At 38.8% G+C, this 20,680-nt stretch overlaps 4 protein-coding genes across 4 annotated transcripts; 2 read left to right on the top strand and 2 right to left on the bottom strand.

Annotated features, from left to right (window-relative positions):
• Positions 1-503: 503 nt before the first annotated feature.
• LOC120538312 (late histone H2B.L4-like) lies at positions 504-944 on the bottom strand. Its single transcript, XM_039767774.1, has one exon. The coding sequence runs from the start codon at positions 942-944 to the stop codon at positions 504-506; it is 441 nt and encodes a 146-aa protein (XP_039623708.1).
• Positions 945-16,216: 15,272 nt separating this feature from the next.
• Positions 16,217-16,528, top strand: LOC120538311 (histone H4). The gene has a single exon (XM_039767772.1). It carries the CDS (start codon positions 16,217-16,219, stop codon positions 16,526-16,528), a length of 312 nt encoding a protein of 103 aa, XP_039623706.1.
• A 1,327-nt stretch (positions 16,529-17,855) lies between these two features.
• Positions 17,856-18,378, bottom strand: LOC120538119 (histone H2B 8-like). Its single transcript, XM_039767552.1, has one exon. It carries the CDS (start codon positions 18,275-18,277, stop codon positions 17,900-17,902), a length of 378 nt encoding a protein of 125 aa, XP_039623486.1. The 5' UTR covers positions 18,278-18,378; the 3' UTR covers positions 17,856-17,899.
• Positions 18,379-19,195: 817 nt separating this feature from the next.
• Positions 19,196-19,664, top strand: LOC120538118 (histone H2A-like). The gene has a single exon (XM_039767551.1). It carries the CDS (start codon positions 19,232-19,234, stop codon positions 19,616-19,618), a length of 387 nt encoding a protein of 128 aa, XP_039623485.1. The 5' UTR covers positions 19,196-19,231; the 3' UTR covers positions 19,619-19,664.
• The last annotated feature ends 1,016 nt before the right edge of the window (positions 19,665-20,680 follow it).

Raw genomic sequence — 20,680 nt, 5'->3', positions numbered from 1 at the left:
TCTGTCTTTACATAAAAAGCCCTTCCAATAATGATTCAGGGAGTAATAATAAGACTTCTTATTTTTATAATGGCATCGAAAACAATTTTATAATTTTCAAATTTACTGTAACTATCTCAGCCTCTTTTTACACAAGGATACATTTAAAAGCAAATAAAAATGGAATATATTATACTCATGTGATTTGCTTTAAGGGGCATTAGGTTCGTGATGATGCTTTTCTGTGTGCTGGGGAAGTGACTACTTAGAAGTTGTGTTTTAGTAAAATTCACCAGCAGAACAGTTGGCAACAGCATTACAGAAATCATTGAATCTGCAATCTATAATACCTGAACTGTAATGTCGGAAAGATCATTTGTTTTATTTACAAGGTGTGGAAGTATTTCCAACAACACAACTGCAAATTAACGAAATAACTGGATAAATAAATACATTTCTATAATATTTTTAAGAAAATGTAGCACTAGCTGTTAAAGTAGAAAATCTTCATAACTAAAAATATTTTAATCATTGAAAATTGTTTCTATTGTTAGAGAGCTTTTGCTTTCTGGAATGAAGTCCTGCGTTTGTTTGGAGCTGTGGTATTTTTTAACGGCTTTGGTGGCTTCAGACACTGCATGACTGGCTAACTCTCCAGGCAACAGGAACTTCACGGCTGTCTGAATCTCCTTAGAGGAGATGGTCAACCGTTTGTTGTATTTTGCCAGACGGGAGGCTTCAATGGCAATGCGATCAAACATATCATTCACAAATGAGTTCATGATGGCCATGGCCTTGGAGGAAATGCTGGCGTCGGGGTGAACCAGCTTCAGCACTTTGAATATGTATAGGGAATAGCTTTCCTTTTTAGCTTTTCTGTCCTTTTTTCTTCTTTTCACCTGACTCGTGAAGTCCTGTGCTTTGGAGCTGCTCTTTGGTGAACTGGTAGCTTTTGGTTCAGGCATGTTTGGTTGTTTCCTTAGTTAGAAAATAATTATTTTTAATGCTAGCATTTTATTTGTATGCTTCAAATGTGTACTTATTCAGCTAAAACTATTTTGTATTTAAAAATAATAAACATACATATTCTGGCAAGAAGCAACTTTAAATGTGTGAGGGTAGCTGTGTTCAAGCTTAATACTGGGCAAGGTCATGCAAATTCACTCACACTGGATCAGTTTAGAGTTGTCACTTGATCACACCAGTATGTCTTCAGGATGGAACCCCCAGTTACATGAAGAAAATGTGACGACTTCATAAAGACACTGTCCATGCTGTGGCAAGTGTCTGGGCTACCCAGCCGGGAAGCCCAGGAGGACTGGAGGAGGGCTTGCGCCTCCTCCAGACCACAAGGGGGCGACTGTAGGGGCCCGTGGTCACTGCCAGGAGGCTCCCCGATACCTATGGAGCCCTGGACCTCAGCACTTCCGCCACACCCGGAAGTGCTGGAAGGAAGAGGATCAGGGACACCCGGAGTGCTTCCGGGTGCGCAGCCGGCACTTCTGCCACACTGGGGAGTGCCGGCAGGAAGATTGTCGGAATGCACCTGGAGCACATCCGGGTGATTATAAAAGGGGCCGCCTCCCTCCATACGATGGCAGGAGTCGGGTGGAAGAGGACAGAGCTCGGGAGGAGAGGAAAGAGGCGGCCTGAAGAGTAAAGGGATTGTGAAGAGAGGCCTTGACTTTGGGGTGATTTGGTGCTGCGGCACTGGGTTGTGTGTGTGTAAAAAGTGTAAATAAACGTGTGTGGTGCTTCAAGAACCATGTCTACCTGTCTGTGTCCGGGCCAGCGTCCACAACGCCAAGACTTGAACCTAGGACTTTGCAAGTCTGTAAAAGTGGCACTAACTCCTAGGCTACCTTGGATTCTCTAAGTTCCATTTATTTCAGTCCTCATCTGCTTTTTCTCTGAAATTAATGCCAGAATACCTGTCCAATGTTAACCAGATTTTCAAAATCCAACACTTATTTGAGTGGTAATATATACTTTCATCCAAAATGAAATGATGAAATCTGCATTGTCCTATACTATATGAATTATCCAATTTCCTTTAACTGCTTATATCATTTTTAAGTTACATGAAAATTTAATTATGACAAAAATAATATGTTGAGTATGATAGAGATTCATCAGAATCAGTCTTGCTGAGTGAATTTGCCGAAGTCAAATTCTAAACTATTTAAAAATTTAAGATAACAACCATTATACATATTGCATACTAACTGGAGAATCTGTGTGTTTTGCAATGAGCCAGGCAAGTTTAAACTGTATATGTGACAATAAACGTCAAGGAATACTCCATCCGTTATTTTTCATCTGTTTCTTAAGCCACGTAGTTTGTACTAATAGCTGAGAATTTTTTTAATCTCACATTTTCATGCAGAATTGAGATAACACGTATTTGATATAATAGGGGTCATTAATGGCCAATGCTAGACAGCAACAAATAGTATCAAAATGTCCATGAAAAAAATTTCACATTACTCAAGTGACATCATCAAGTTTTATATTCACAATGTCCCAAACATGTGTATTTGTATTAAAATATTCAAATAAACCACTGCCTAAGCATTTGAATTGAAGACCTGCCTCTCTTCTACAATCATTGGTTAGGAGTCCAGCCCAGAAACAGCTTATTGATTAGTTAACATTGTATCAACGAAAAAGCCTGCACTGAGAGATATCTCTCCATTATAATAAAAAAATCTTGGATCAATACGTGATCTTCTCGGAAAGACACTTTAACGTCCTGCGAAACTAAACTTTACAACCTTTTGGAGCAAGACCTGTGAGACGGTGACTTTCGCAAGTCATGCCCTACTTACAAACAATTTAAAACAAGATCATGGACATCTAACCTCTCAGTTGTTGGAATGCTTTTGGCAGACACACTACAGGTGCTCCCAGCTCTTAAAAATTTTATATGTTCTAGATGGCACATCATCAACTAAGTGAAAAAGAAAGAGCTCTTCATCGAAAAAGAAACACAAAAGCATTGGAGATAAAAGAAGGCAAAAAAGAACAATAACAATCTATGTGCAAATTCAGAAAATAAGGAAAGTAATAATCAGCCCGGACCAAGTGGAGTTGTAAACCTCATCGGTCCAATCGGGGACAGAAATAAAAGACTTCATAAAGATGTTCAAAAACATTGGCATGATACACTTGCAGAGCAGGTTAGAGATTATGAAAGCAGTGGAATTTGAAAGGCTCAAAAAAAACGTTGGCATTATACACACGCAGAGCAAGTTAAAGAAAATGAAAGTATGAAAATTGGAAAGCATCAAAAAAAAGATCAGAAAGATCGCATTAGAACAAAGAAATGGAAATTCTTACATAACTGACCGTACGTTATGAGTATCTGTGGTCCCGCAACAATTAAAGCTACTAAAAGTTTCATTGCGAAGAAACCACAGTTCGGTTAGGTGTATATTTCTGATCACGGATAAGCGATGCAACATAGAATCGAAAGAGTATGTAACAATTCCCATGAAAATAACAATCGCTTTAAATTGTATATCCGGTTAACCAAACCTGGGGGTGGGTGAGTGAAATGAGCAGAGGGCAGAGCCCCCTAGTGTAAAACTAAAGATTAAAAGTTAAATCAGTAAAAACATTATCAGGAAGAGAACATGTCTTGTACTTGTGCATATGCAAGATGCTTCAACAGGCAGCAGGTCAATTCACCCATGCCGTTTCACAGACAGCCACCAAATGATCCTGAGGTACTGCAGTTGTGAATATGAAAATAGATTGCGATGCTGTAGTCAGTGGTCTTAAGTGTGCCACTGTGATCTGTGAGGGTTATTCCATACACATTATTTTACTTAAAATGGGTATTTACTGAAGCCACACAAACCAGCTGACAGGGTGAACCTGACAGGGAGATGAGATAAAACAAGTGGAAGATGACTCAGGCACGCAAGTGCTGATGGGCCCTGTTTGGTAATGATCAATATATATGGTCAGGGGCCACTGTCAGCTATTTTAGAGGTTTTCAAAACTGATACAACTATGCAAGCAACCTCTGCAGTAACCATTTGCTATTTTCTACAGATGCTATTCCAGTAAAACATTGTAGGCATATTTGGAGAACCTTGCACAGTAGAGAAGGTATCAAAGCTTGGACAACTGCACTGAACCTCAGAGTTCACCTAATGACAGACGGAAGACATCACTCCTGGCCGTACCTAGGACAATATGCCTCCTGAACTCAATCTATCTTGAAGTGGATAGTGCTGACTGCATTACGCTTTCGCCAGTAGCTCTCCTTAGAATATTCCCTTATTGTGAGTGTTAAGCCGATATTAAACAGAAGCTAAGTATAATCTGCTGTTATAGTGTTACTGATTCCTTCTTATAGAATAACCTCCGGGAAAAAGTTTGATTTAGTAAAGGCTGCATTCTCTAACAAACCTATTCCCAGGGAGAGCGTGCCCCGTGCTGGATACAGATCTGTGTCTACCATTCAAATGCACGGATTTATCTGAGTGCATTCCATTGTCATTTACGTGAGCTATCTCCAGAGGTTATTTATGTAACAATGTTTTAGTAAAAATGCATGTGTTTGGGACACTGTGAATGCACAACTGAATGACTTGACATGTGGGTTTAGTGACATGAGATTTTTTTCATGAACTATTTGATATTGTTTTCTGTTGTGCAGTAATGGTAATTTGTTATTCCCATTTTGCATGAAAACAGGAGATTGAAATTTTTCTTGGCTGTCAATAAAAAGTATATGGGGGTAACGTATAAAAAAATAAAAAAATATGTAATTTTTCAGTGGAGTATTCCTTTAATTAAAACGGAAACGTATACAGCTTTATCAATGATTATACTTTTTGTATAATTAACATTACAAATCAAATTAAGCAATTATTTTAAAGAGTATGGTAAAAAGTGAAGTATATAGCCTTGTTTAGTAAGAAAATACTTCAAAGTACTGTATGGACAACACAATAATGTGTCACCACTTTTGATAAGTTTATAACCTTTTAAAAGAATTTTATCATTTTTTGTTGTTTTAAAATTAATGTGTCATTAACTGATTTACAAGTAAATAACGTAAGGAACCTCACAAAGAAGAAGAACGTGTTGCTCCTAGCATTTATCAGTTGATTTGATATCCTAATATGATGCCTGTGTGTTTACTTATAAGGAGTAAAGGTGGTCCAATGTACAGTATAATCAGACCACAACTGAGAGGTGGTACTCAACTGTTAGGCAGGGTGTCAAGGTGGAGGAAAGCAACTTGTTCTTTATAGGAACCTGAAGTTCTTACAAGTCACTACAGAAAACTGTGGCCATTTAATGAAGCACAACTCAGCAGTACGTGTGATCTTGTGATTGGTAGGCTAAGTGTTGTTTTTTATTTTGAATACACTGAGGTGTATGTTCTTTTAACTTCACAAAATAGATCAATTATTCATTCAGACTGTCTGGGAAGCCAATATATTGCAGAGTCAGTTAAAAGGTAGACAAGTCCACTGGATATACAATATCTGAGGTTGTTAGTGTATGTTTTGTGAGGTTTAGCATTTACATTCCTAGCTTTTCTCAAATTCTCAAAACTTAGAAATGTCACTAATTCCTTTACTATCAGTTTCTGACAGTGTTTAGTTTTGAAATAAGCTTATTATTACAGGCTTTAAGTGCTTGTTAGGAAGTAACTGGCTAAGGATCTGCGCTGGTATCCCGAAGGTTGCCGGTTCGAATCCCAGTTACTACCAAAAAAGATCCTACTCTGCTGGGCCCTTGAGCAAGGCCCTTAATCAGCTGTACAATGGCTGAACCTGCGCTCTGACCCCAAGGGGTATGCGAAAACTAACAAATTCCTAATGCAAGAAATTATATAAGGCAAAATAAAGAACCAAAAAAAACAAAACTGTTTAAAATTAAGGAAACTTGTGAAAAGTACAATGAATGTGAATGGGGAGAGCTGGAAAGGTGGTACCAACTCTTGATGCGTATCTGGCTATAATGAAAACTAATGGCCATTTTTAGGACTTTTTGTAGCTGGTGAAATGAGCCATTCACCTCCATTTCAAACTCTGACTTCTTTAAATCTGTTCAAGAAACGTTTGAAGACTCTCTCATTTAGTGAATTTCTGTCTAACTGATAGCTGTTAGATTTTATAAATCTGGGTATTGTTAACTTGTGTGGTCTATGGCCGGCCAGTTATCTTGGCCAATACCCCCAGACCGCCAGGTGGAGCCCTCCCTGCAGCATGAAGGTGCCCCGAATACCAACAGGGAATTATAGACAATGGAGTCTTAATACACAGCCCTGCTGGATAACGTCAGGGCCGCCAGGAGATGCTGCAGGGAGACACAGAGATGTTCAGTTTTCATACAGCCTGGAAGTACTTACAGGTCACGAGGACGGAAGAAATAAAGTACTTTCGGGCTGATGAAGAAAAGTAGAGTTTTGATCTGACCCGGAAGTGCTAGGAAGTCATATGGACTGCGGTTTCAGAAGCACTTCCGGGTCATGGACTATAAAAGGACAGTACGAACACCCAGATGGAGAGCTGAGCTGGGTGGAAGGGTGGCAACGTGTCTGGGAGTGGTGTAGGGTTTATTATTGTAGCGTATTGTTTATTTAATGAGTATTGTGGAGAGGAGGGTGCTTTGTGCACTGTTGTGTAATAATAAAGTCAACTATTGGACTTTTACCTGGTGTCTGGAGTCAAGTCTGAGGGTTCAAGGGAGCGATAGCGCCCACTATCTGTCACACTTGCTAATATTCGTTCTGAGCTTTTCACTTGTGGAAATCAGTTATGTACCCTTGTCCTGTAACACTTGTTCACAAACTTTTCCCAAACTGATGTTACTCAATTATCTCTTTAATAAGTCACTTTAGATAAAAGTGTCTGCTAAGCAAACGAGTATGTAGAAGAAATTATTTTCATGATCTTACCTAAAGACATCCATTATTCCGTCCATTAAACTAAACCGCTTCATCCTGAGAAGGGCCGCAGTACCTAAAGGCGTACAAATGAAATGTTTAAATTGAAAAAAGAAAAGACACATTCTACTTTAAAATTCTAAGTCAGTCATTGGAAATCTGCTTAGTCCAATTCAGTGTTACAGGTGGTAGGAGCCTTACTTTATATTTAGAGCATTACAAAACTTTCCGAGATATGTGATTGCTCACAAAACTGTGTTCAGTCAAGCACCTCATCATTTTAGTATTCCAAAAGGCACAGTTGTTAGTTGAACTGATGGCTCTAAATTGAGCCTGTGTGACTAAATGTGTACGGACACATCCAGTGCTGCCAGGATAGACGCTGGCTCCTCGCAACCTTGAAAATGTAAATAGGTGATGGCAAATAAATAGATGTTTTTACCAAATAAATAAGGATAAATTACATTTCATTTAGGACCTATTCAAATTATTAAAGGACAATTATTTTATATTTCAATTGGTGTCTTCTTTAAATATTTTTTTCATACCCTGAACTGGATAAGTGTGCTTGAAGATAGCTGTATAGATGTTTATCAATTTCCATTTGACTGCCTTCATTTTCCATATTTTATTTGCATTTTGGACTACCTGTGGAGAATTTTTTTCTTTTTGATATCACAAAACTTTGAACAAACACTTGTAAAATTTCCAATGCACATCGCCGAAAAGCTGTTGAGGTCCATTGATTTTCTGAGCCTGTTTATTCTGCAGAGAGCCGGAACCTAATATGAAGTGCTTTGGCTACAAGGGCAGGAATCAGTTCTGGATGGGACAGCAGACTATTACAGGACATACTTAACTCGGTCATGGGCCAAGTCACTAATCACCTAAAATTCAAGACTTTATAATGTGGGATAAAGCCTGGGGTACTGTCAGAAAAACCCCACACAGACATAAAAAACAAGCAAAATACCAATAAAATCCTCACAGGGAAAAACAGGGCCAAGCCTCAAGGATAGCAGTACTAACTAATGTGCCATAACGGTGCACTCTTGCCAGATCTTATTTGATCTTTGAAAGACACCCCAGGCTCCAATAAATTGTTCAATCTGTTTGAGTTTTAAGGTTAAATGTATGTATGATGACAAAAACCTCTATACAAACGCTTAGTTTGCGAAGCAGATCAAAGGTCCCGGGACAAGAAGCTGTTCATGGCTGCCAGAAATGTAAATATATTCAATATATTTCTTTATTTCCTGTTGTGCACTTTCTGTAATACCAGTTATCCAAGATGCAACTGAGTATGAGCCCGGTGCTGAAGTCTGGAGCTCCTTTTGCACTTGCGGTAGGAGCGAGCGAAGAGGTGCTCAGCTTCACAAGGGGTTTCATGTTATCTCTAGTCACTTGTCAGAAGTGGATCAATGTCAAGGTCTTCAGAAACTTCATTCACTTTAGGTCTAGTCCCTAATAATCTCTTGACCATGTCTTCAGTGCCATAGTGTTCTAGTCCACTTCTCAATTAGCTTCTTTTTGGGCAGAGATGATTTTATAACTAAATGCATCAGTCAATGTGCCTTGCTGGTTACAGGTTTTGTGTTGCCATACTTCACAGCCTCCTTTAAGGACACGTGTAGAGTATATGGTGTCTTCCCGTACTTTAAAAGTATACCACCCTGTTTCAGAGGGTCCCAATGCTCCAAATCGGTCAAATCTGGATGAATAAATAACAAATGATCAGTTTTTAGCTTTTCCGGAGTTACTGTAAAGTCTGTCATTTGGCACTATTTCCTGTAGAGTAGGCCATACATTACATTTATTATGGTTAAAGAATTTCCCCAAACAGACGTAGAGAACATATTTCAACTTACCAGAAAGATTTTTGGTTTCATCCTTCAAGTCCGAATTTTCTATATCTCAATGCGTCAGACACAATGGGGCTAACTTTCCTCCAATACTTCATCTGCAAGAATTTGACAGCATTAATAATATTTGAACTGTTGTCTGTTACACCAAGGATGATATTGTCCTCTCAGATATGTCATGTCCATAGTGGGCTTGTAGGATTGCATCTTTGCTGTGCAGATGAGCCATTGATTGCAAATTAAGCAATGCATATTGTGCCTGTTTACTAGAAATGTTGCAGGAACAGGCAGTTATTCCAAATGAAATTGGGAGTAAAGAGACACTTTTATGTTTTCAGTATATGGGGTTTAAAATGTGGAGTGCTCAAAAAGTAGATGTTTCAAACAGACTGGTGGATATTTTAGACTCTAGGAACATTATCGCAAGGGATTATGTTTTCATTTCACACTTGTTGGCATCAGGTACTAACTTTTCTTAGTTATTTGATTGCACTGGAGTGAATGAATTTTCTTTGGAAATGTTTTCTCTCCAGATCTTTAAAATGTCTTTGCCACCTTACAGAAGAACAGCTGTGCCCATATTACCATATTCTCTGGTCATCACTACTGCTAGTGATGTTTCCTACTTGTACTTGTGTACACATGAGGTCCATCTGATATCATTGGGTTGTCTTTTAGAATACAGTCATTCATTTTTAGCCAATCAGGTTTGGAGTTAACCCCTGAATTCTTAAAGCAGAGACAAATATAAACAAAAGTATATATTTTTTTCAAATAAAGGAGATATGGAGATTAAAGAATGAAATGTCAATGGAGTTTTGAATGTCACTATTGTACATACGGAGGGCACAGAAACAATCAAGAAAGCTAACAGGATGCTAAGTCAAATGGCGTGATATGTAGAGGACACCAACAGTTAGAACTAAACTGCGTAACACACTAGTAAGGTCTCATCAGGATTACCGTGAACATTTTTGATCTCCATAATACAAAATAGACATAGCAATGCTAAGGAAAGTCTAGAGAAGCAATTAAGCTGAATCTGGGAGTGAGAGGTAGGTGTTATGAGAAAAGACTGAAGAAGATGAACCTTTTCAGTTCAAACAAATGGAGATTCAGAAGATGACATGACTGAAGCATCCAAAAGTATGAAGGAAATTAGTACATTGGATACCTGTGATTGTTCTTCAGGTATTCTTCAACAAGAGCACAGGGACACAGTTGAACATTTGCTAAAGGCATAATTCTCACAAACGTTGAAAAGTTTTTCTACACAAAGAACCTTAGATGCATGGAATAAGATACCACAAGTGTTTTAAAGGGTAGGACTTTTGGGACCTTCAAATAACAATTTGATGTTATTTTGGAAAATGTAGGTCAATAGGTTTGGCAAGCTTTTGAGGTTGAATTACCTATTTTTGTCACGTTTAAATGTAAAAACTCTGGAATTATTTTCTGTTCCATTTTCTGATATTCTTTAACGGTTACAAAGTCCTGTTAACTTTAAGTCCAACTATCCAAGTAGCCCACCATACTCGGGCCCACTTTTTAAGGAGTGGAAGCTTACGTAACATTACATTAACTGTAGACTGTTAGAGAATAACAAACTTCTCTTTCCTTCCAAAAGATGTTTTATCACTTTCTGAAAACATTGTGATAACAGCTATGGACAGACTATGAAATTAGATATTAGATACTGTATTGCAAAGGCTTACACAGGTTATGTGAATGCACAAGAGGCTGGCATAACAAAATCATACCCCAAAAACTGTGTCCCATGAGCAGAAATCACATGAATGTGTGAATATTAAAAAAAAATGAAAGCAGTTGGGAAGTTCACACATTTGCAGAAGAAAAATATAAATGAATTACAGTAAATCAACATTATTATAAGCAGTGACGTAGGATAATGAACTAATTTCTACAGTACTCGCTCTATTACACTAAAAACAAATCTGATTTGTTTGGGTCAGTTGTTTATAAAGTACAATATGCATTAGATGCATAATGTAAATCAATTTAATATTGAACAAAGTTGCTAAATTAAAATATGAAGGATCAGTGGTGTTCCAAGATGGAAAATCAGATGGAAAGATAACCCCCTGAGTGCAGTGTGGATGGAACAGTTAGAAGAAGGTATCAGGAGTATTGTGTAATCAAAGAATTAAAGCAAAGATAAAAGGTAAGGTTTTTAAGACAGCGGTAAGACCAGTAATGATGTATGGAGCTGAGAGATGGGCAGTAGAAAAGGAATGCAGGAGGAGAAGTTACACTTGGCAGAAAGGAGAATGTTCATATGGATGTGTGGAGTTATAAAAAGGGACAGAATGAGAAATGAGACCATCATGGGTTCACAAAAATGGTAGAGCTATTACAGGAAAGTAGACTAAAATGACATGGATGTGTGATGAGGAGAGACAATAAAAATGTGGGCAAAAGGTGGGAATGGAAGTACATTGGAAGGGAACGCAGAGAAGGCCAAAGTGAAGGTGGATGGATAAAAGTAAAAGAAGATCTGAAGGAAAAAGGCAGAACTGGCAAGGAGGTGCAGGACAAGCTGTTTTGGAGAAGGTTGATTAAGACATCAAGATGATGGGAAAACAGAAGATGTTGTCCATTGAAACAGTGCCAAACATTTGCTTATTTATTCTTTTTCTACATTTTTCTGCTCTTTTTAAATTTCTTAAATATATTTTATGCTCCCTGTGGTGAGTTGGCACCCTGCCCAGGATTGGTTCCTGCCTTGTGCCCTGTGTTGGCTGGGATTGGCTCCAGGAGACCCCCGTGACCCTGTGTTCGGATTCAGCGGGTTGGAAAATGGATGGATGGATTTTATGCTCCATTTCTTTTGCCTACTTAGCATTTCCATCCATTCATTATCCAACGGATAATGCAGAACGGATGTGCAGAAACTGCATAATACTATTATGTCAATATGGACCAAAAATCCCTGAGGATATCCCTGCACCTTGTTGAGTCTACACCATGAAGAATTACAGCAGTTCTGAAGGCAAATGGTGGTCCATAGCCTGGTGTACTTAATAAAGTGGCCGGTGAGTGTATTTTATTTTTTGGACAACTTCTCAATGTTTTGATATTAATTACAGCCATTTTTTTTTTTTTGTGGTAAATTCTATGCAATGAACCCATCAACAAACACACCATCCATCCATCCAACCAGCTATATCCTAACTACAGGGTCACGGGGTCTGCTGGAGTCAATCCCAGCCAACACAGGGCATAAGGCAGGAAACAAACCCCGGGCAGGGTGCCAGCTCACTGCAGGGCACACACACACACACACCAAGCATACACTAGGGAAAATTTAGAATCGCCAATGCACTTAACCTGCATGTCTTTGGACTGTGGGAGGAAACCCACGCAGACATGGAGAGAACATGCAAACTCCACGCAGGGAGGACCCGGGAAGCGAACCCTATTTAGCATTTCATTCTATTAATTTGAAATTCTGTAACAAAATTAACCTAATTTAAAAAAATTAAAGATGTTGCATATTTACCATTACTCAGATATGTGATAATATAAAAAAGTGATAAAATGCTGAACTGTTAGATTTTCCCATTACAAAATATAAACCACTACATACTGTATTTCTGTAACATGTTGTCATTTGTAACTGTTACAAACCTAATAACTCTCAAATAATTTCTTGAATATATTTATCAATAACTTTTTCTAAACAATGTGACCCCATTTGGAGACAGTATGAAACAAAATCACTTTATCTGACAACATTACAGAAAGATTGTTTAAATCTATTTCCATGAGTCTTTAATGAATAAAGAGTAATTTATTTTTTGGAATTTTTGCTTTGACAATTTACTGGAGCCCAACACAAGACTCGTGCTCTAATGTTTCCAGCATTATCTAGTTGATTTATGTATAAATAAACTGGACTGACACCAAGTCCAGAACTGGATCTTGCCTTGCACCCAGTGCCACTGACATAACTCTGGAACTGTACAACGCTATATTATAGCAAATGGTATTAGGATATGGAAACATTTAATAAACTTTTAACTTTTTTAGCTGGAAATTGTTTCAAAATAATTTAAGAAATTTTAATTTTATTCAGAAAACCTCAATGTATATACAGTATTTAGTGCCTAATAACTAAGAGAGGCTCCAACCCCTATGACCGTGAATTGGATTATGCAGATTTAAGAATATTGTGTTATAATAAAACTTATGCAAGAGATGATATAACAAAGTGGTGTGTTGCTAGATTTGGTAGCCCACTTTTTCATATATTACTGACAAAATGATTTTACATTGCCAAATATAGTGGCAGATTAGGCTCATTTATTTGATCTGTTTTATTCCAGTTGAAAATGAACTGTAAATATTTTTAATTCTCACTGAACCTTTACCGCTCACAAGCATAGCCTATGTGGGTTATCATAGAAGAAATATGGTTTTAAAGGTATCTACTTTAGAAGGAACATATAAAACACACTGCAAAAAGTGGTAATCAAAGTAACAACTACCACTTTAAAAACTTCACATGAAAACTAAAAAATATAAACTGTAGGGAAGGCAGAGTCACACTTAACAACTTCCAATATTGCACCGTTTTGTTATTTTTCTGTCTAAAAACTTATTTTGTGCTCGAAAAACCCACTTCCCTTGTTGATGTTCTCTGCTCACTCAAGGAAGGATTAACTGCAGGCGACCGTCATGCACAGCAGAAAAAAAGAACAAGTGGTAGACATCCACAAAATGGATACTGCCGAACACCAGCTCAATAACCAGTATATTACTACATTTAGTAGTGGGAATGCTGTCTTTGGTCTAATACCTGTGCTAATAAATGATATCAATGGGCCACGCCCACTTTTATAAGCTTGGAAATTTAAAAGAATAAAAGTCTCTGAAAATCAAAAGACATGAAAATTAAGGTTTTCTCTGCATTACGGTGTTTAGAGGGCTTGCTGTGCACTGGATACTGCAGAGAAAAGCTTCAGCCCCACCACTTTTCTGAATTATGCACACAGTTTATTGAAAGAATGGGTGGCCACTGGCATAGAGTAGGCTTAGGAACCACAGAAAGCCATTAAGGGCGAGAGAGAGAGAATGATTAACATTGGTGGCGGTAGTAACAGGAGAGCTGTGCATATAATCATATCATTTTCCCAACATTGGTGCTTTGTGCTTCCAAAAGGCTTTCGGCAGGAGGACAGTCCAGAAAGACGAAGAAGAGTTTCTTTACCTGGAAGGATGTATACCATGTATACCATATATAGTCCAGCATTTCTCAACCTCTAAGTACTTGCGACCCAAGTTTTCATAACAGTTTTAATCGCGCCCCCTAACATTTTTTTGAAATGTAGATGTATATTTTATTATACCTTCTTAACTTTTATTGATTTTATTAACTTTTAATCCAACTCTATATTTATTGTTATAGTATCAGAATGTAGTTTAAATTAATTTGTTTTGGTTTCAACAGATGTTTTTTTCATATTTTTGATTCTTGTTTTCTTTTTTTCACATCTTTGCACCCCACTTTTTGTTACTTCGCATCCCCCTAGGGAGGCCCGCCCCACAGGTTGAGAACCACTGACCTAGTCCTCTATGTGAAGAAATAGACCAAAGCACAAAGGCACGTAATCAAAGGTAAGAATGAAGTACAAAAGCCAAAGAGACAAATGGCAAAGGATACACTTAATAGCTTAAGCAAAAGGCTTTTGGTCCAGTCATGGTTTAACCTGTGGTCTCATTTATAAAGCTTGCATATGCACAAAAAGAGGCTTGAAATACGAGTATGCAACTTCCCACACAAACATTGGGGTTTATAAAAGAAGAGCTGACGGGTAAATGAGTGTATATTTACGGTAGCTCTGCTCCATCTGTTTGTAACATTTCGTAAGTTAAATGATGACTCACATGCACAATAATTCATATCACCGAGCTGTCACTTCTTGTGTGTTTTTGGGCTATACAAAAATAAACTGAATTTATTGTGTTGTTATTATAATGTGAGAAACATATTAAAGCTGAAATGTGAATCTGATATACAGAATATATTTTAGATGACTTTTAAGAGGGCCAATGCTACATATTTGCACTGAACGCTTTGGTTTTTTTGTCAGTTTAGATTACCTATTGTCACTTCTTAGTAAAATAGCAGGCAGGTCAGGAGTATCTCAACCAAGCTTCACTACGTCACACCCGTTGTGCTGGATGCCTTTAACCAACTAACGAAGTGATAATTCCAGTTTTCATAATGTGTAGGTTCACAAACATATAATATACATGTCATTATATAATAAAAAGGATATATGCAGCAGTGTCTTGTTTTCCTAATGTAATCAGAGCACTTTAATGCACTCATATTGGAATAAGGGCACCTAGCGAGAATGAAGCTGCTTTTGTTAACCGTGAGCAGTGACATTCTAATAACATGCTAGGCATCTGTGACCGCTGTTAGGACTTCTCTAGCATTATGCTGCATAAAAAGGCCATTCGCACATGGAAATCAGGGAGAGCAGATGTGTTTTTTCCCCCTCCCGTTACATGCTCACTCTCCCCATGACTAGTAATCTGTTTCGTCACCAGGGTTCAAACCCTTATTTAATTTCCACTTTTTCTTCAGCCATGGCACTGCTGCAGTAACATGATGCCATTCAGCAAATTTGCACTTGTTGCTGACACCCACGATTAGGTCATCAACTGAAGGTTCTTTGCCTGCTTCTCACTTAGAGATGACAACTTTTATCTTGCACCACTGGATATGTTATGTAGGAGGCTGCTCTACCAGCCAATGAAGGCTTACAGTATTTTGATTACGTATGTACAGTATGAGGCTGATTAACATAATTCATTTATGGTATTTCCAGGGCGTAACCAGGCTGGATTTGATGAGCACTCACAAAAAAATCACAATTACAAAATAATTGTGATTTATAAAAGGTAAATTGCATACACCAGATTTAATGAATCAGATTATTTTTTGGCTTATGCATTTTCCAGTTTTTTGGCATACTCGTATTTTCACACTTCAAATCGCACGTTTTATAAATGAGACCCCAATGCTTTCTGGCATTTTTGCAATTTTCTCATCAAAAACAAATAAGGTAGAGAAAATCATGGACCACTCTTTAAACCCCATTGAACTCACTCTTTGTTCAAACGGCTGAAAAGACACCAATAACAATTCACAGATGCAATAAGAGGCAGACAAAGAAAAAAGATGAGGTTCACCAAAGCATATGTACATCATTCACTTAGCAGCTTTCAGAACGATTTGATATTCGGTTCCACATGGCGGGTTAGTTGCTTTGTTCAGCTGATTTTTCTCTCGAATCCAAAGCGCAATTTTCAAAAAAAACCCGCGCAGACATTTCCTATGCTGTGTTCGAACAGGTCGTCTTTGTACTTATATCAGGCGAGGGGCCTCTCATATATATTACCAGTTCGTGATTTACAAAGCGAAGTAACGATGTCAGGACGTGGGAAAGGAGGTAAAGGACTTGGTAAGGGAGGCGCAAAGCGTCATCGTAAAGTTCTCCGTGATAACATTCAAGGCATTACTAAGCCTGCGATTCGCCGTTTGGCTCGTCGAGGTGGAGTGAAGCGAATTTCTGGCTTAATCTACGAGGAAACTCGCGGAGTGCTCAAGGTGTTCCTAGAGAATGTCATCCGTGATGCTGTTACTTACACTGAGCACGCTAAGAGAAAGACCGTAACTGCTATGGATGTGGTGTACGCTTTGAAGAGACAGGGTCGTACTTTGTATGGCTTTGGAGGTTAAACAGAGTAAAGCGTTGTACAGTAAATAACCCAAAGGCTCTTTTCAGAGCCACCCAAATTTTCTACTTTTAAGAGCTTTCCTTGCGGTTTTTTCTCCCGTACTAACGGTCGAGTTTTATTTCAAAGCAACGTCTGCTTAGTAGACGGTGGGTGCACTGATGCGTTACAGACGACTTTCTGTGCATAAGGTTTCAGGTATCTTTTCAAAAGCTAAACTAACCCGTCTGCTTCAAGCTTTGTCTTCATTGTAAAAGGAGTGGGTATAGAAAATGACACGACTCGGGGATCGATGGCTGGTCGAAAAGCTACTGTTAAACTTACAATGAAACCTGAGGGAAAAGATCCAACAAACTGCGATATAAGCATTCTAGTAGCTACAACGATCCCGTTGTCCAATTACCGTCCTCGGTTTAAATTGTGCTATTTTAGCTCTGGAATAATATCTAACCTATACGGATCTGTGCTTTAGTGAGGGAGAGTAGTATTTTGATGAGCGAAAACCGAAAAAGCCGCAGCAATCTGGTTGCATTTCAATCATGACTGCAAAGCAGAGTGCAGAATTTGTCAAATTTAAGTATCCGTCAGAGCAGGGTCAACAACAAACCTGCACAGACATCTAAGAACCGCTCCCCCGTTCATGCCCTCTCTCCAGGTGCCATCCACTGATCCTAGAAAAATGCATTAAACAAGGCTTTTATGAAAACACTGAATAAAATGCTTATTTGGAGAGGGGGTAGAAATAGTGACAGAATACAAATATAAAAAATTATTCTCGAAATGCAACCAGCGCTTGTTTCTCCATAAACTCAAACTATTTCAAGTAGACAAAGACCTCATGTTGTCCTTATAACAGTATGATCCAGTCTGTGATCACTTTGTTTTAGTCTGACAAACCAAAACTCATAAAAGCTCCAGCAGATTACGAAGTATGCAGCTAAAGTTATTGGGGCTGATGTAGATTTGACTAGTGTGTGTCAGAGGGCAAGGTTAAAGAAACTGGAAATCTCAACTGATGACCGTCATCCATTACATGTAGAACTAAATTTCAGTAAATCAGGAAGGACAGTCGCTTTGAAAACCCACACAAATCGCTCCTGAAACCCCTTTCTTCCTCCTAGTGCCATACGACTTTAATCTGATATTTCTTATTAAAGTTTTGATATATATCCTGTAGCTTTTTTGGTGTAAATGTATTATTGAACACGCACGGGCTGCCAGTAGTTTACAGGGGGGAGGACGCAAATTAACAAGTACATTATATACGAGAAATGCCGTGGTTGATGTGTACGGATGTAACAAGTTAATGGAACTCTTTAGTAGAGGAGATAGGTGGCTCTGAAAAGAGCCGTTGTTTTATATCCAGAAATCGTATTTATTTGGAGCTGGTGTACTTGGTAACTGCCTTGGTGCCCTCAGACACGGCATGCTTGGCCAGCTCTCCGGGTAACAGCAGCCTCACAGCAGTCTGGATCTCCCGGGATGAGATAGTTGAACGCTTGTTGTAGTGCGCCAAGCGAGAAGCCTCACCAGCAATGCGTTCAAAGATGTCATTCACAAAGGAATTCATGATTCCCATCGCCTTAGAAGAAATACCTGTATCAGGGTGGACTTGCTTCAGCACCTTGTACACGTAGATGGAATAACTTTCCTTCCTAGTCTTTCTGCGTTTCTTCCCACCCTTGGCTTGACTCTTAGAAACGGCTTTCTTAGAGCCCTTCTTGGGAGCGGGAGCAGTTTTCGGCTCAGGCATGGCTACAAGTTGTAACAACACAAGATAAAAATTGCAGCTGCCCGCGTTTCTCTTTTTATAACACTTTATGCAAATGACGTTCGCTGCACTGTGAGGAGTAGCCACCCAATGACAAGCGAACAGCTGTTTCCCTCCTCTCAGGCACGACCGTTACATTAAAGAATGGGACAAAATACGTGCGCGCACTTTTTCACTGGCGGGTTCTATTTTTAAAAGTATATTTCAAATATTTATTTTTTTCCTGTTACAATGCAGTATTCTTACCTACTTTATAAAGTGTCAATATCTTGGTAATCTGCATGAGAAGGCAATTCCAGCAATTTGGAGCATTTTTGGATTTAAGAATGTAAGAAACTGAATTTATTTACTAAACTTAGAAGCCTCCTACTTTGCCAATTCGTATTGCACTTCGAAAAAGAGACGATATCGTTTTGTATGGAGCTGCACTCATTCACGTCGTTCACATGGCGAATACAAAGGGGTAAATGCAGAATAACGCAATTAATTCAGCTTTTCCACCCCGTATAGCACCCTGAACAACAAGTCCTTTTAAAAAAGACAACGTGTTAGCCAAAGCAGAGTTCGAAAGTCAAAGCAGATACTGCATTGAAACACAGAGAGGTGTAGTGGATTAAAGTGAATCATATGTTAGTGCAATGAAATCCAGGAAGAGAGATGTAATGCATAACAACAAATCATACGTGTATGTATACCTGCAGTACACAGTTACGATCAGAACAATAAAATAGGCACTTGGTAATTTTACGTTCTTAGCTTTATTTTTGAATTCTAACCGTTGTGCGGTCGAGCGCCAATTCTTTGAATCCGAGGCAGCCGTGTGACGTAACGCCACATGCAAATGAGCAGTTCGGCTCGTCGCGCCCGAAGGAAGCCTATATAAACGCGCATCGCCAGGCTGCTGGTATGTTGTTTTAGAGTTGTGTAGAAGCGAACATGTCTGGAAGAGGAAAGACCGGTGGTAAGGCACGCGCCAAGGCTAAGACTCGCTCTTCTCGAGCTGGTTTGCAGTTCCCCGTTGGCCGTGTTCACAGGCTTCTGAGGAAAGGCAACTATGCTGAGCGTGTTGGTGCCGGTGCTCCCGTCTACTTGGCTGCCGTGCTCGAGTACCTGACTGCTGAGATTCTCGAGTTAGCCGGCAACGCTGCCCGCGATAATAAGAAAACCAGAATCATTCCTCGCCATCTGCAGCTGGCTGTGCGTAACGATGAGGAGCTCAATAAACTGCTGGGTGGTGTGACCATCGCTCAGGGTGGTGTGCTGCCCAATATTCAGGCAGTGCTTCTGCCCAAGAAGACTGAGAAACCAGCCAAGAGCAAGTAAACTTTGACGATACTCTTATGAACATCAACGGCTCTTTTCAGAGCCACCCATTCATTCAGAATTGAGCATTTTTCCATCCAGATGTCTTATTTTCATTTTAATAGGTATTTTAGAATCGTCTCGTCTTTTTCTGTCTTTGAAATATGCGAGTGCTTGGTCTGAAGAGGTCCTTGGTTTTTTTGCTTTAGGAATGCTTCCAAGCGTTGTTCAACAGCAATCTGCTTTGGATTAATACTTGTTGGCCTGATGAAGTCGCTTTTATGCTAGCATTCGCTTTCATTGTTTCTCGGGTGGCATGATTGACTATAAGGTTCTGAACAGGGATGGGTGATATCACTGTTTTTGAAATCGATACCAATACAATAAGGTATTTTGTGTTGTATTTTCATTATGAAATGCTGAGTATTTTTAATAAAAGCATAGGAAGTTTTCAAATGAGGGTAGTGTTTAGAATGGCTAATATTAATGGGCCAGTCTGCATTTAAATTAACTAATCTCACAACACAGTATTATGGTCACCATAAATTTATTACAAAATTCATATTGATAGAATGAACATGGCATGTCATTTTCTAACCTGTTTACTCCAGACCAGGGCAATGGGAGGGTGCTGGAGCCTATTCCAGCTGCCATGGGGTACAAGGCAGGAGCAAACTCTGGACAGGGTGCCCATCCATTACAGGACAAACACACACTATGGCCAAGTTTCCTTTACCAGTTCACCTAACCTGTGCATCTTTGGACTGTGGGAGGAAACTTACACAGCCATGGGGACAACATGCAGACTCCACACAGGAAGGATCTGGGTAGCAAAGTATAAACATACAAATGTAATAACGATAATATTAACTTTTACATTTTCATAAAGATTTGGTTATTCACGAATGTACTTAAACTGATCTCCTTAGAGATCACTAACATTTACAAAAAAGATATTCCCATATTTGCATTTTCTATTATATTCTGCCCTTCTGTTTTATAGAGAAAGATTTTGTCATATTAGCTTTACATTTAGTTAAGTTTCAAATTTGTATTTAGAAAATATAATTCTCATATTATTAT

The sequence above is a fragment of the Polypterus senegalus genome, chromosome 10 (genome assembly GCF_016835505.1).
Source record: "Polypterus senegalus isolate Bchr_013 chromosome 10, ASM1683550v1, whole genome shotgun sequence".
NCBI lineage: Eukaryota > Metazoa > Chordata > Cladistia > Polypteriformes > Polypteridae > Polypterus > Polypterus senegalus.
This window is presented reverse-complemented; position numbering and strand designations above follow the sequence as displayed.

Bases quoted from the DNA above. Each gene is read 5' to 3' on its own strand.
- LOC120538312 (XM_039767774.1), bottom strand. From the start codon at position 944: ATGCCTGAACCAAAAGCTACCAGTTCACCAAAGAGCAGCTCCAAAGCA.
- LOC120538311 (XM_039767772.1), top strand. From the start codon at position 16,217: ATGTCAGGACGTGGGAAAGGAGGTAAAGGACTTGGTAAGGGAGGCGCA.
- LOC120538119 (XM_039767552.1), bottom strand. From the start codon at position 18,277: ATGCCTGAGCCGAAAACTGCTCCCGCTCCCAAGAAGGGCTCTAAGAAA.
- LOC120538118 (XM_039767551.1), top strand. From the start codon at position 19,232: ATGTCTGGAAGAGGAAAGACCGGTGGTAAGGCACGCGCCAAGGCTAAG.